The sequence below is a fragment of the Centruroides vittatus genome, unplaced genomic scaffold (genome assembly GCF_030686945.1).
Source record: "Centruroides vittatus isolate TY-2023 unplaced genomic scaffold, ASM3068694v2 contig_941, whole genome shotgun sequence".
NCBI classification, from domain to species: Eukaryota; Metazoa; Arthropoda; class Arachnida; order Scorpiones; family Buthidae; genus Centruroides; species Centruroides vittatus.
This window is the reverse complement of record NW_027122625.1, coordinates 413,952-429,808: the sequence shown is the minus strand read 5'-3', so window position 1 is coordinate 429,808 and position 15,857 is coordinate 413,952. Positions and strand designations below refer to the sequence as shown.

The 15,857-nt window shown below is 34.5% G+C and overlaps 2 protein-coding genes across 3 annotated transcripts; both read left to right on the top strand.

Annotated features, from left to right (window-relative positions):
- Positions 1-287: 287 nt before the first annotated feature.
- On the top strand, positions 288-2,583 carry LOC136984937 (uncharacterized). Its single transcript, XM_067282082.1, has 6 exons — positions 288-690; positions 763-822; positions 1,669-1,845; positions 1,930-2,011; positions 2,105-2,271; positions 2,366-2,583. The coding sequence occupies exons 1-6, from the start codon at positions 675-677 to the stop codon at positions 2,581-2,583; spliced, it is 720 nt and encodes a 239-aa protein (XP_067138183.1). The 5' UTR covers positions 288-674.
- A 102-nt stretch (positions 2,584-2,685) lies between these two features.
- LOC136985001 (uncharacterized) lies at positions 2,686-14,648 on the top strand. 2 transcript variants are annotated; one of them, XM_067282166.1, is made up of 26 exons: positions 2,686-2,785; positions 2,850-3,170; positions 3,248-3,431; positions 8,281-8,483; positions 8,574-8,678; positions 8,748-8,852; positions 8,922-9,107; positions 9,178-9,259; positions 9,330-9,487; positions 9,558-9,749; positions 9,825-10,037; positions 10,260-10,547; positions 10,628-10,799; positions 10,872-11,056; positions 11,142-11,232; positions 11,297-11,435; positions 12,036-12,176; positions 12,241-12,335; positions 12,404-12,815; positions 13,035-13,202; positions 13,270-13,394; positions 13,462-13,724; positions 13,795-13,864; positions 13,930-14,129; positions 14,202-14,311; positions 14,385-14,648. In XM_067282166.1, the coding sequence occupies exons 1-26, from the start codon at positions 2,773-2,775 to the stop codon at positions 14,532-14,534; spliced, it is 4,371 nt and encodes a 1,456-aa protein (XP_067138267.1). In that variant the 5' UTR covers positions 2,686-2,772; the 3' UTR covers positions 14,535-14,648. The 2 variants fall into 2 exon arrangements, with proteins under 2 accessions (XP_067138267.1, XP_067138266.1); XM_067282165.1 differs by having other exon boundaries at positions 11,142-11,243; positions 11,308-11,435.
- The last annotated feature ends 1,209 nt before the right edge of the window (positions 14,649-15,857 follow it).

Sequence of the window (15,857 nt, the reverse complement as noted above, 5' to 3'; positions counted from 1 at the left end):
TCAGCACGGCGTGTATTTAAATTAATTTTAACTAACACAACAGAGAAAATATACCGTTTTAAACTTCCAACTACTAATAGAGAAAAAAAATTCCATAAATTGTAATTAGTTTAATTCGAGATTTAACGACCTACTTTATATAATTTCTAAGTAAATTACAGATTTATAAGCGCTTATTCATCACTTAATATTGAGTAAGATTAATCGTAAAACTCGGAACCACCCACAAACAGTCATTAATAGACAATCATCCAGTAAAACTGGGTTTGTACAGAGCTAGGACGTTCTTAACCACGCCTCGAAGGGGGTGATTTTGCAATGTAGTTCCAAAGAACGCGTCAGTACAACCTTTAACCTCGTCAGTGTCGAATGTATAATAAACATTAGCATCCGTTAGAACATCTGCGAGATGGATAGAAAACTCTTAAGGATGTGCAAGTAGCTGGAAATCCGTTTACAACTCCAATCTAACTCGGTTGTTTCCTAGAATGTATAATTTTAGCGGATGTGGCTGTCATTCCACGTCAGTTAGATAAAAACTACAGGAAGTTAAGGCAAACCTTTTGTATTCTACAAGTGGACATCATTCGTCTTAATAGATTTTTATTCATCTAAAGTCGCGTAAACTGTGACGATGATCGTTTCATCATCATAAAAAAAAGACCAAAAACAAAATGGCGTCGAGACGAGGTAAGAATATTTTGAACATTTTCTAACTACTTCCAGCAGATTCCTTTATAAAAACAAACAATTCTCTTTCAGATTGTATTTATTTTTGTGCCGTTTTTTGTTCCGTGTTGTTCGGAAATGTTCGTTCTAGTGGTAAGTAATTTTATATTTATTAATTTATTATTATTATTATTATTCATTACGGAACAGGAACTGGCTTTTAAAGAAAAACGCGCGACCTTGTCCGCTATAGTAATAAAATCTTCAATGATTTTTGTTTTGTTAGTGTTTAAAGCTAGTATTAAGTAACATAATAGATTGGTGTCTGGTAATTGTGGCTTAAGTCCAAAAGTTGACCACTACAACGCCCACATTGTCGGCATTTTGTGATTATTTTTTTTTTCTTAACGAGAAACATGTTAGTACTTTAACATTCGTTGTACTTTTACTTTCCCGGCTCTGTTATACAAAACGGAGGGAAAGTATGGCTAAAAAAATTACCACATCTTCAAGATTTTTACATTTTTGGACTCTGAAACGTCAAGAAATGTAAAAAATTCGGGTTTTTTTTTTCTGTGTGTATGGATGCGTGTGCGTGTGGCACGATTTTGTTCGCCTTCTTTGAAGCTTAATAACTCTTTGTTTTTGTCGAAAATTTCTGAAATTTTGCAGGGAGGATTGGGTATTAAGGAGTTTTATGCCATCAAATTTTCGTGGTTAAAGGTCGAAGGGGTGGGGAGATACATAGGGTCGTGTGTCGTATATCGAGTATGATCGTACTTAATGACGATTTTATTCGTTATTAGCATTTATAAATTTTTATAAAGCTCATCCCTATCCTCAAATTTAAGCTTTTTGCCATTTTATAATAGTTAAAAATATAAAAAGTTTTTTAAATAAAATATCGTAGCAGATGGCACTACACACACAGTTTTAAATGTTGCCGGGAAAGTTAAGCAACTTGTTGCTGGATTTATTTTTTTAAATTTATTTTTCTAGGTATGTGTCCTCCAGGTTTTAAGTACGTCGAGTCGCTCATGCCCAAAAATTCTCTTTGTGTAGCATTCTTTAAAACGGCCGAAAATTGGGAGAGGGCATATAATGTATGTCGACATTATTCTGCTTATTTATTTTATCACGAAGCGACGGATGTTGTAGAAATTCAAAAATTCTCGAGTAAGTCGTTTACTTTTTCTATTTTAAACTCTCGCTTTAAAAAATTCTGATGTTTTTTTTTTTATTTTATTTTATGTAATTTAGATGAAACCGAAAAAATACACATTGGTATTAAAAGGATAAACGGGATTTATCTATGGAGCGATCCCGATCCTAGAGAATTTAGGTAAGAATTTACGTACTAATAGCGGCCATTTTTATGAGTGGCCGTTTTTTATAGGTTTTTACAATCGTTACAATGTTTAATTGTTTATAACAGTCACGACAATGTCTTGAATTACAACGAATCGAAATTATTATGGGGGAAGGACGAACCGCGTGACGATTGTGTAGGTTTGAATCTCGTCACAAAGACTTTATACACTACGTCTTGCGATGGTAGCCGCCATAGTTTTGTCTGCGTTGGAAACGTTTTACCAGACCCACGTAAGTATTGTTTCTTTTTTTAAAAAAAAAATAATAAGTAGGCCTATATTTTAAGCCTATATTTAACACCGGATTATTGTTGTAAACTTTGTAGCTATGGTGTGTGATGAAGGCTGGAAGTTTTCGTATTTATCTGGAAACTGTATTAAAAAATCGATTGATAAAGTTAACTATACTGCAGCAGAAGGAAAATGCAATGAGTTCCATGGCGAACTGATCAATTACGAAACTTCAAAAGCTCTAGAGCCCGAATTTCTATTCGAAGCCGTTCACTCGACAAAAAACACCGGAAGTATGTTAAAAATCCATTAATATTATAACGTCGGATGATATAAAATATCAATTTTCTCCTATTTTTATCGCGTATTTTCATTAGTTTACATGCCCCATAGAGTATCGACTGCATCCAATAACTGTTCTGTCGTGTCCTGGAATGGCAACTCCGTCCATAAGTCTCAATCGAATTGCAATAAGCATTTTCAGTATATTTGCCAAAAAGATATGAAAAAATTAGGTAAGTCAGTTAAAATACCTTAAAATAGATACAAAACTCGTATAAATTTATATTATTTTTATAGACGTAGAAGTAATCTTACGTATAACAATGGATGGTTATACCAAAGATGAGATCCCTGTCGTTCCGTTTTCGAAATTTCGAGATATAATAATGGTTTTGAAGGTTAAAGTCAATGGAAAGAAGTACGATACTAAGAGCCTATCGAAGATAATATGGTGGAAAGACAATAAACCTATAGAGAGGTGTGTGGATGACACGTGTATACCGGTTTTGTACGTGAATACCCCTAACGTTACCAAGCAAGGAAAGTACTATGCATCAGTCATAATGCCTGGATATCCTTACACAATATATTCAAATGCTGTCGAGATATATCTATCCGGTATACAAGAAAATTTATTTTTTGTGTATTATTACTTTGTTTATAAGTTATATATAAGTACGTATTCGATGCTGTAGATGTGTCTACGTATCTTCTTACTATAACTGGAAGGAGCATACCATACAAGAGACGTATACACGATTACAGTAAGACCGATTTTATTGAGTTTAGGCAAGTAGTGGATAAAAAAATGAAGAATTTGTTTCGAAATTTCTCCGTTCCTAATTTACCTCAACCTTTCTGGTATTTAAGCCGTATTGCGTAAGTACTTATTTATATTAATTATTATTAGGTATGTGGAGTAGTTTTTTTCTTCATTTAATTAATTATGCAAAAGCTTGGAGTACTTTGGGTTTTATTCGCGTATTTAACACTTAAATAGGGATATTTTCCTATAGAAGACACCTCTTTGCAGATCTCTCAAGTTATTGCATTGTCTTATTTTACCAACCCTATATTATTTGGTATTATATAGAATAATTAATTCATTATATATTTTGCTATTCAATACACCTGGGTATTAACTGAACTCTGTGTGTTTAAAACCAGTGGAGTGGAGGGGGAGAATTCCCTGCTCTCCATTTCAATGTTTGATATTTATTTCGTATTGTTGAAATTACATTATAATAACAAAGATATTTTGGGCGATTTCAAGAATATTCCTCTTGTATTTTTTCCTCTCTTACCTGTCAAATCCACAGGTGTAAGACTCTTTTATATAAACGACAGCTTTATACATAAGTTATATATAATTTGTGAGTAAAGTTTGGGGCAGGGAGCCACAGGGTTGAAATCACCTGCTCTAGATCACGTATTTCAAATGCATTTATATACATACAATTGCGACAGTTCTTCTGGAAGTCCGGATACGTTCATTTCTTGGAACTATTCGTTCATTAATTTCTGAGAATTAATTTAATTTCTTGTTAAAGAAAAATAATTTATAAACCGCAATTAACCTTAAAAGCTTATCTGCGGATGGGTTTGGTTTTTATCTGGGTTTAATGACCCGGATAACAACTGAACCCATGATTTTCAGTAATATAACGAATGTTCTATCAATGAGCCTTGTCTAGTTTCCGGTTTCATTTTTAATTTTTAAACATAAAACTTTATATTGAACAGTAATCAGATTTGTAACTTAAAAATAAAACAAAAACACTTAATTTTTACTTTTCTGGCTGTTATATATGAGAGGAAAAGTAGTGTGGACATGGGGACCCGAGGGAACCCCCAAGAAATGCAAAAAAATTTCAACGTTTTTTCTATATGTTTGCATGTTGTGCGTAGTGTGTGGGGGGCACGATTTTGTTCACCCTCTTTGAGGCTTAATAACTCCCGTGAATTTTATCGAAAATTTCTGAAATTTTGCTGGGAGGTTTGTTTATTAGGTAGGTTGCGTATCTTCAGTAGGATCGGACTTAATGACGATTTTACTCATTATTCGTATTTACAATTTTGTTATAAAACCCATCCCTATCCTCAAAATTAACCTTACTGCCATTTATAATAGTTAAAAAGTATTGTTCTCAAATAAACATTTATGTAGTCATTAAAATTGTATTATTGCAAATGTATATTATTTCGTAATATGCGTAAGCCTTTGATTTCTCCAGCAAAGTGCGTTTTGAATGCTTCCATGAGCAAATAAGTTGGAAAACACTGCTATACAGTAATCCTTTGTTCCTAACCTTTTAAAATTTGTTTTATCCTTCTGTACTAGCAAGAATCTTAATTTTGAGAGTAGGGATGAGTTTTATAAAAGAAAAAAAAAAAAAAATTGAAAATGTTATTAACGGGAAAAAATTCTGTGGATGCGTGTGGCATTCCAGCGCGAATCTTGGCCACTATTTTATTTAATATCTCAGGACGGGTTAAAGATGAAGACACAAAATTCGGCACTGTACGGCACAGTTACTTGATTATGAGGGACATTGATGATGAAAAACTTTGGTGGTTAAAGATCGAGAAGGTGGGGAAATAGTGGGCCATCACGTGTCATATCTCCAGAGAGATCGGACTTAACGAAGATTACTTGTCATTAGCATTTACGATTTTTTCTATAAAATCAATTACTACCCTCGAAATTAAGGGGTTTTTTTCATCTTATAATAATTAATAATATCAAAACGTTTTTCAAACAACAAAATCTCATAAAAAGTGGCGTCAGATACAAATTAAATGTTACTTTTAAAATAACACACGGGAAAATTAGGTAACCCATTGTAGGAATTTCTTTTGGCTTTTTTTTGGGTTTTTTTGCCATTTGGCGTTTTTTGGCTTTTTTTTGATTTTTGCCAATTTCCACGTTTTCAACGTGGAAATTGGCAAAAATCTCGGAGGGTGAAAGTTGATACGACTCCAATACATATAATATAATATTGTTTAATATAATATATATGCCATAATCTCTTATATAATTTTTAAAAGACGTCTTCCTACATTTATTTAAGAGCAAGAAAAACGTGTAAAATTGTAAATATTTTAGCCATTCCCGCAAACTTTCGACCCGTCGGGAAACCGGAATTAATATAACAGAATATATTTAACAAAATATTTCAATTTTAGAATTAATAAACCACAGGAGGGACAATTGTAAATTACTTATCAGCAGTTTATAATAAATTCTCACAAATTTTATTTTGTACTCGACTTTTTCAACGAAACGCCAAAACACTTTTAGCTTTCAACATCAAACGGCGTAAGAAAGCTGTCCGGCAGCGGCCGAATGGATAAAATCACTAAACAATGGCGGTCGTGGGTTCGTTGTTTTATTAGCGAGTCAACAATTTTGCCATTAAGATCATCTCATTGTATCGAACGCGTAGTTATAATTTTGTAGTCAACCATGGCACGAATATGTTGCCGTAAACCTAACAATCAGGGTCAATTGAAATTCGCCATCACGATTAAAACAAAGGATTTAAAGCGATTTATACCAAAGTTAGGCACTTAATTCTCCTCACTTTAATTACTTTTGTAATTTCTGCTTTTATTGGCATGTTTTTATTCCTTATTCTATTGAAAGGAACAAGCAGCTCTTCGCTTGCCTTCGTCATTTCTAGACGAACGACAACCCAGAACTCGCCGCGTGGAGGTGGCTGCTTCAGAGTTCCACCAAGAGTTGGGAAGAATGCTTCTCCGAGTGATTGGAATCACTTGTCGAATTTCACACAATGAAAATATTTGCCGTCCGCGTCTTCTGTCTTCACCCAAGGTAGCCTTAAATAAGCCAGACACAGAGAGCCTTCTCCGACTTTCGTCGACGTCTCCTGTCTTCTCTCCAGGGGTTTTATAGATGCGAACACACACTTAATAGAGCATTCCTTCGTTCCTGGTGCTTGGCCGCATCAGGAGTTTAGGTGCTCTGTTTTATTCCAGTATATCCTGCTTGGCCGAGCTTTGCAGGAGTTTACAATTTTTGGAGCGGTCGCAGCCGCATTACAATTTTTTTCCCGATATGAGTATGTTTTTTGTCATAACATTTTTCATAGAGTTTGAATGAATTATATTACAGACAATTAATGAATAATAAATAATGAAAAGCGAATGAATAGTTGTCGGATTGAGAAGTCCGTGCAGAGTTATTATAAAACAGTCTTCGCGCAGTTGTTGAAATCCCAGTTCTTATATAGTTGGAATATAGATGCGAACACAAAGAGCCCTTTTCATCTCCCGTCGGCCTTTTCGCTCGATCGTGTTTTCAAGAAACGGGCCACAGAGACCCTTTTCTGCCTTCCATACATTCTTGAAGTATACTTAATGACAAAATTTCCGACAAGTCTGAAAAAAGGAAGAAAAAATGTGAAACTTTGGAACAAATTTACCCTTAACAATAGCTACTTAACAATAGAAAAAGCCAACAGTACTTTTTATCAATTTGTTACGTATTGTTGGAATATATTTTTAACAACCCGTGACGTATTACGATTCCGTCATGTTTTTAAGTCATGTGTTACGTAAAAACATTGATGGGTTTGAAATATTTCAGAAAGGATTATTTTGTTAAAATAATATTTACTAGAAAACTTTTTGAAGTTGAAATAATCTTGATTCTAATAAATAAAATTATAAAAATGTCGAATTATTCCTTTATTCTAAAGTAGTGTAATATGTATTTTTGAAAATCCAGAGAGCAATTTGTAATGATTGTGGCCCTTTGCACGCCAGGTAATGCTACCAGAATGTCTTAATACACAAACTTCCAAAATACACACTTAATACACAAAATTTGAAATTTTCGACAAAAGGCGAACAAAATCGTGCCCCTTACACACGCTAACATCCATACATACAGAAAGAATAGCAGTGGTTTTGTATTTGTCTACGTTTTAAGACCCCGAGGGCAAAAATGTAGAAATATTGTGAGGATCATTATTTGACCGATGGCCATAATTTCCCTCTGTTATATATAACAGAGCCGGGGAAGTAAAAACAAGTTTAATTTTGTGAGAAACCGGACTTTAACAAAAATCCTTTTCGATTTCTTCATACATATTTTGACAACTAACGTTGTTTATCCTTTACTACCTGACAACTTGTCAGTTTGCACGTTCATCCTTTGACCTCCCGGCCGTTTTAATATCGGAACCGACGGCCCACTGAAGTAATCCCCGACTAGATAAGTCGTCACCCGGTTCTATAACGGAAGTCGTCGCCATCTCCGAAACGGATATACGATCGACTCTGACCCGGAACATTATCCAGGACTGTTGTAACGTGCCAACCTCCTCGTTTAGTCAACCTTCCTAAGAGACAGACCGAATCCTCTTCTGCATCAGGTGTAAAAACGGATCCTTCGTGTTACCTGGAAAGTTAAGCAACTCGTTGCTGGATATTTTATGATTAAATTTCAGCTAAGCTACAAAAATCATTTTAAAGAAAATATATTGTTGAAATAATCTGTCGGGAGCAGATTACGCACCTCGGTTAGGTTAATGGTACCATAACTCAAAAATTTTGACTGGAATTTAATGTTATCAGAATGAAAAACACTTCGACTAGCTCTAAAAATGGCGTTATCGCGGATTAAAATTTAGAATGATGCTAGTTTCATCCACCATCTGCTAACGAACGTCACTTATTAACTTATTTTTTAAAATAATTTTAGTGATACTCCAGAAGAAGTGACCCTTCACATATATTTATACCTCAATTTTTTCGAAAAATCGAAAGATGGCCCAATAATAATAATAAGGCCCAAAGACGAGAGAAGTGATGTTTACATACCACTTCACAATTTTATTAAAAATAAATTCAGGATGATGGCTTTTTCCGACTGGAATGTGTCAATAGAGACCTTGCAAATAGTGGGTAAGTGCGTGTAATTTAGCCCTCTATTTAGAAAATATACAATATATATTAATTTATGTATTACTTTCTGATGTCTTGGCTTCCTTACAGGTCAATGTTTTGGAGAAACTAAACTTGGTAGTAACGATATAAACATAACTTGGCACGACAGTTACGGTGGGAAATATATTGTTTCCACCCCTCCGTGCATTACTAGTGAGTTAATTAATCTTTTAATAATGTATTATTACGAATGCGGTATTTAATTTCTTTTTTAATTGTTAGGTAATTGGCAACTTGTAACTAGAACTTGTCACGGTGGATACGTGACGGGTTCGAAGTGGAGCGAGTTCGATTACTCCAAGTGCTCTAGAAGAAATGAAATGAAAGGTGAATTTTTTAATTACGTAATAATTATTACGTTGTCAGCCAATTAATTGACGTTAATCGATTTTATAGTAAATCTTTCAATGGATAAATGTCGATCCAGTTACGTATATTGGAAGCATGACACGTGTGTAAGTGTGCACAGGGAAAGCACAGATTGGTTTCGTGCCCATAAAATATGCGGGGAGATGAAAGGTTACCTTTTCTCACCCAAGTTGAGTTCTGATACGTCTTTTTGGGAGTTTGACCCTATCTTCGGTAAGTGAAATGTTGTTTGGGGAGACTTTATACAGTTAAATTATTTTAAAAATAATAATATTTTCTGCAGATATTGGAGAAATTTGGATGGGAGGATATCGAACTTTCGGTACGTTTCAATGGTTGGCTTTCTATCCGGGGATTATTAACACGTGAGTGTTTATTTTAATTATATTTTAAGTTTTCGTATTGTTTATTTAATTTTTAATGCTTATATTGTAGGAGCGAAGTTTCCTGGGGTCACGGAGAACCGAGAATTAATAATAATTGTCTAAGCGGGAAAACCTTCGCAGGAAAATTGATGCTTTACAGTAGGTCTTGCCACGAAAGAAAACCCTTCGTTTGCATGCATAAAGCATTATATCCCAAATTTTATGATTGTAAGTTGAATGTTTTGCGTTAATTCGTTTGGGAAACTTTCCTTCCAATTAAAATAGTGTTAATTCGTAGCGCCTAGATGCCCGGATAATTGGAAGAAATGGCAATTTACCGAAGACAATTGCTACATGCGTACAAAAGTAAAGATGAATTGGAAAGAAACTCAGCATCATTGCAAACGAGAAGGTGGAAAATTAGCTGTTCTTCATCATTTCGATCAATATATTGCTGCAAGAAATTACGTACGACAACTTAATATTAAACGTAAGAAATGTTCTGTCATCTTTTAAAGTTATTCTATTCTTTAAAATCGATGATGACTATGAAAACTTTTTAAAGATTCTTTATGGTGGATTGGACTTCGGAAAATTCAAAACAATTTTATGTGGGACGATAAAATTTCTTATATAAATTATGTGGATTGGGATCCTTCGACAGATTTCAGTCGACGTAATACTGCTGGATGTTTAAAATTTGATGGTAACGTTTCGTGGTATCTAAATAATCCCAGTAATAAAAACTATGGCATCTGCGAGACAAAGGCAAACAAAGGTAAGAAAAAAATATTACTGTAATAATTCTGTAATCTCTAAGTCCAAAATAAGGGGTGGATCACAAGGGCTTTAAGGCCTTCCCCATTGACACAAAGATTTTTAATTTACAATGAGATGCGCTGGTGTCGATTATCTAGTTTTAATCAATTTACTATCCTTCAGCTCGTTTTCTATCGAGATTTTATATTTATTTAAATTATTTTAAACAAATGAAAAACAGGAAGGGTGGTGGTTCAACTGTCCGAAGTCAAAACGGGGATATTTAAATGCACATCCGATCGCAGATATTACAAAAGCATAACTTGGTATAAGGATGGATTAGTCGTGAATGGAACTCGAGGATTAATGGAAACCAACGACGAATTTCTGGATGTTTACAAGCTGTTATCCTCCAAACATCCACATCTTAAAACTCTCTCACGTCTTCAAGGATATTATTGGTGCGAAGTCGATCAGGAAACACCATTTATACCGGTTTCTTCCAACAAAGAACTCTTCGTGACAGAAGGTAAGTGAATCAAGCGTAGATAATTTGTAATTTTATTAAAAAAAAAAAAAAAACGCCTCATATTTACTATTTCGACACAGATTTTTGGACTTTCTCTGGCGAATTTTTGTCTAGAAAGATTTTAAATCCTTTCGATCCGAGCACTTCAAAATTCTGGAGTAAAATCGAAGAAATAACTAAAAAAATTGAAGATCAGATGCTGCCCAGAGAATACCCAACGTCTGCATACATTCACAACATGAGTGTAGAGAAGTGGGTAAGATTATTGCAAACGTATGATTTGCATACGGATTATTAATGATTTGTGACGTTTTCCTTAAACAGCGGCAAGACAAAGTTAATGTTTTATATTTACATCGAACGAAAAAGGAATAAGAGAACAGATAAGAATGATAACAGAAGAAAGTATAGAGATAAGTTAGAAAGTTACATAGAATCAAAGTTACGTCGTTCTAACATTGCTGAAGAGTTACAATTGATACCTGAAAGTCTCAAAATTAGGAATTCGGGTATGATTTTAAGATTATTTGCTCGAAACGACGAACTTACTGCTAATTTATTGAATATATCTTCATAATTACATTTAAATATTAGGAGAATGCAACAGAGAAACGACAAACGTGGGTGGAACGAATCTAACGTGGAACGAGACCATGGCTGGAAAATTTACAATTGCAAACGAAAGCTGTGTAACAGGCGAGTAATTAATTCATTATTAATATAATTAGAATTTAATTTATTAATTAAACTTGTATTTTAGAGAAGGGAGATCCTGTGGTACGAAGATGTTTGGGGAATTTTACTCACGGTAGTTATTGGGGCCCTGTAGAAGGAACGTGTTCTGGTCGCTTGTCAAACATTAGCGAGAAGTTAAAGAATTTATCTCAGGTTTGAGATGTTTTGTGCTTTGTTTTATACATTGAAAATGAATTTATTGAAGTATTTATGGTTAATGTTACCTATGGTTCCAAAATGGCGGCTCGTCTCTGATTCCAGCAAATAGAAGAAAGGAAACAGTGGGGACGCACGTTCTACCTAACCTAACCTAACCTATTCTAATAAGTTTGTTCGTAATAATTATGGTAATTTATTAGGATAGGTTAGGTTAGGTTTTTTTTTTTTTTTTTTGTAACTCTTTCCGCCCAGTGGGCACTAAGAGGGCCTCTTATAGCAAGCCCATTATGGGTTCGGCCAGGCCCACAATGGGGCGGCCGGGTGGTGAAGGACGGGGACCGACATATCCGGACGAACCACCCCCCGAAAAATTCCTGGGATTTCTCGACCCGTCTGGATTCGATCCCGGGTCCCCCAGGACGGTAGGCTGGTAACCTTGACCGCTCGGCCATCCGGCCGCTTATTAGAATAGGTTAGGTTAGGTTAGGTTAGAACGTGCGTCCCCACTGTTTCCTTTCTTCTATTTGCTGGAATCAGAGACGAGCCGCCATTTTGGAACCATAGGTAACATTAACCGTATTGATTAATTTGTAGGAAACCGTGATTAGCCCAAAAGAAATTTCGGAGAATTTAAAAACGCTGACCAATGATTCATCCCAACTGAAAGCTATTGATTTGCATTACGTGGCGATTACTATGCAGAATCTGGCGGAAGTTCAAGTGCATCAGAGAAATGTATGTAATCTCTTATGTAACGTAATTAATCAATAACTTGTAAATGACAATTAATTTGTGGCAGGATGTCCAAGATGTGATTTCAACTATGGATAACATAATGAATATGGATCCGGAAATTATAGTTTCCAGCAAGATTAAAGTTAATGCTTCTTCCAGGTAATCAATAAGAATGAAAAAGTAATTATTTCGTCATACGACTGTACTCACGTAATTTGTTTATAAAGAATTACAGCTTCTCTGGAGAATATTTTAGAGAATAATATAGACATGCTTCTGGAGAAGAGACCGAATTTAATAGTGTACTCGTGGTCGCTAAGAAACCAAAAGATGGCGGGAATGATGGTCATGTCTTCCGATGGTGACAGTTTAGGAAAAGCGATTCCTATTATGGATATCGGGAAAAAGGGGCTAACGGACGAGAAATGTCGAGCTGGAATTCTTCTCCCTCCCGATTTGGTGGTAGAAAGGAGTCTTAAAAATTCATCGATAGATTTTGTAATCTATAAAAATGATTCGTTATTCCTGACCAGGAACAGAAGTAGCAAGATTATTACACCCGTCTTGCACGCGCATGTATCGGGTGGACCCGTGCTGTTAGAAAAAAAGACCATCGAAATAGTTTTGGAAACTTTTAAGGTGATTTTCTTTATTTTTTATTACATTAAATCCTAAATAGAATGGCCCACCGGTATCCGAGTGAATAAATCACTGAACACTGATCGCGAGTTCTCGTGTGACAAGCTTTCCGGGTTTTCTTCACGTTTCTCATAGAAGATCCGGATCTCCCGAGAGAGACCCATGTGTTGAGTTTCTGTACCCCATCATTAGCATACTTAACTTTAATTCTTAATCCAGGTATCGAATCAGATTCCAAATTCCGAAAAATGCGTTTATTGGGATTATTCCATGGATAACGGTGAAGGTGATTGGTCCGATAAAGGATGCGAGACGAAAATCGATCTTCAGGACGAAAAACACGTTAGATGCTCCTGCGATCACATGACAAATTTCGCCATCTTGGTGGTAAGTTACCGCAATTACAATTCACTTTTACATTGTGGCGGATTTATAATTTGAAACCTATACTTAGGATTTGTACGGGGGAAACGTAGAAGAAGAGAATCATGCAATAGCTCTGGACATTATTACGTATATTGGATGTACCCTTTCTATATTTGGGCTCCTAGTGACCATAATTACGTTCATGATCTTCAAGTAAGTATCGAATCAGTTCTGAAGTGGCTTCATTTATAAAACAGTTAAACGGATTTTCAATTTTTAGGAAGTTGAGAAAGGGTTTGGGAAGTAAAGTCCTCTGCAATTTGGCCGTCTCTCTGCTTCTAACTCTGATTGTATTCCTAACGGGAATTGATCAGATATCTTCTAAAGCAGGATGCATATTTGTTGCCGCTTTGCTTCATTATTTATTATTGGTATCATTCAGCTGGATGCTAGTGGAAGCCGTGTTGCAGTACCTCAGATTTGTCAAAGTGATAGGAACTTACATACCAAAATTCATGTTGAAGGCTTCGTTATGGGCATGGGGTAAGTTTTGTTGTTGGATTCGAAAATAAATTTGATATTTTTCCAATTCATTTCTTTAATTCTTTTATAGGATTTCCTCTCTTAATTACCTTGACAATTCTAGCCATCGATCACAATATGTATCACGGAGGAAAGAATTAGTAAGTTGAATTTCGAGTGTTAAAATATGAAAAATTTCAGTTAAATTCATTAAATGTTATTTCAGTTGTTGGCTTAAGATCAAGCCATTCTATTTTGGATTTCTCATACCCGTTGGTATTATTATGCTATCGAATATCGTCATATTTTGTCTAGTCATCTATTCCATATCATGCGGTCGCCAGATAGGATTAAGAACTAATCAAAGCGAACGAAAACTAGCAATAACACGTGTTAGAGCTGCGTTTTGCATCTTATTTTTATTAGGTAAACGTTTATATGCGTAATATTGATGCTAACGCTTGAATTTCACTTCATTGAATTCAATTGACATTGTAGGATTATCTTGGACTTTTGGGTTCTTCGCTATCAGTGATGCACGACTCATATTCAAGTATCTGTTCAGCATCTTCACCACTCTTCAGGGATTCTTTATATTCGTTTTCCACGTACGTACACCAGTTTAATTATTACTCTCGACTTAGTAATGGTTAATAATGGTTTATAAACTGATCCTTACAGGTGCTTCAAGAGAAGACAACTCGGGATTTATGGTACGAATATTTCTGTCCGAAAAAGGAGCACGGAATGCAAACATTTGCAACCAGAGACACATCAACTGCCAAAGACACGACCACATCATCCAATTCCATTAGCAGAAACAAGTGTTAAGTTAGACTTTTTAGTATTACTGTTGTATAAGAATCTCATTCACTGTTTATTGTTTATATTACCCATCATCATTAACGCACAAGAAACCTTTCAATAAAGAATTTTTATAGTTTATTTCTATCGTGTCGAATTATAGTAAACATTCTACTTCATAACTGACGTGTGTGGTAATCTAACGACATTCGGAATGGCTGTATATTATCCAATCTTTCATCCATAGTTGATTTAGCAACTGCTATCTCCATTTCAACTCGCCTTGCAATTTTTATAAATAAACTCGGCAGACAAAAATAAAAGTGTTTTAAAATATTTCGATATTAGTGTTGTAGTATTTAAAATCTGATGAAAATTTACACGATTTTAATTTATTTTTCAATATATTTCTTTGAGAAAATTATAAAATAATAATAATAACAACATATATCTGAATTTGTCTGTGTTCTTCTAAACTGAAACGTTAGTGTCATTAATTAAACATCCGGTTCTAAATGTTTATTAATATTCTATCAGATAAAAAAATATTATCAAATCGTTTATTTATGGATGGCAAATTTGATAGTTTACTTTTTTACTTAATGTGGTTTCTGATAAGATTTATTTCTAACAAACGTTACATGTAGTAACTTTCGTTCTATACAGCACGTGATTTTAGTTATAATTAAGCACTTATTTATTTTTATTATTACTCAATTCGATAACTAATTTCCTGTAGTTGCTGATAAGAATGCATCCTTAATCGGTTTTTAATTAACCCCCTTAAAAATTTGTGTATATTATATGCAGTAGATATAAGGTGTATCAACACATTACTTTTGTCATATTTGATTGGGACATAATTAGTCATGTGAATAAACTATCGGTTAAAAAATATTTTTAGAACTTTCGTAAGCCATTTCTTCAATACCAAAGAGGTCTAAACTATCGTATACGTAATTAACGGGAGAGGGATTTTGATTTATACTGTATACTGTATATTAATTCTCGTTCCTCTTTGTTCTTAAACAGTCTATTTAATTAGTTTTCTAAATTTAAAAACATCACAATATATAGTCTGGACTCGTAGGGATTGTGTTGGTCTTTGTCTTTCCACAAGTAAATCATGGCGCTGAGAAATTAGGAACGAATTCAAATTCAATTCGTTCCTTCTCATCTAGCGCCGCCCTTTACCTGTAAAAGAACAAACAACTATGAACATGACTCCTTTGTTTCCAGGATTATGCAACGCCCCGTGTATTCAATAAGATCTAGAGTAATGAAAAGAAATACGAAATATTAAATTTATTGTATTGTTTACTTCCGCGAAAATCTTCCTTTCAATGCAAA

Excerpts from the sequence above, each read along its gene's own strand:
- LOC136984937 (XM_067282082.1), top strand. Across the intron at positions 2,012-2,104 it reads CCCGATCCTAGAGAATTTAG|TCACGACAATGTCTTGAATT; the intron begins GTAAGAATTTAC and ends TGTTTATAACAG. Across the intron at positions 2,272-2,365 it reads AAACGTTTTACCAGACCCAC|CTATGGTGTGTGATGAAGGC; the intron begins GTAAGTATTGTT and ends TAAACTTTGTAG.
- LOC136985001 (XM_067282166.1), top strand. Across the intron at positions 8,484-8,573 it reads AGAGACCTTGCAAATAGTGG|GTCAATGTTTTGGAGAAACT; the intron begins GTAAGTGCGTGT and ends GCTTCCTTACAG. Across the intron at positions 13,395-13,461 it reads ATTACGTTCATGATCTTCAA|GAAGTTGAGAAAGGGTTTGG; the intron begins GTAAGTATCGAA and ends TTCAATTTTTAG.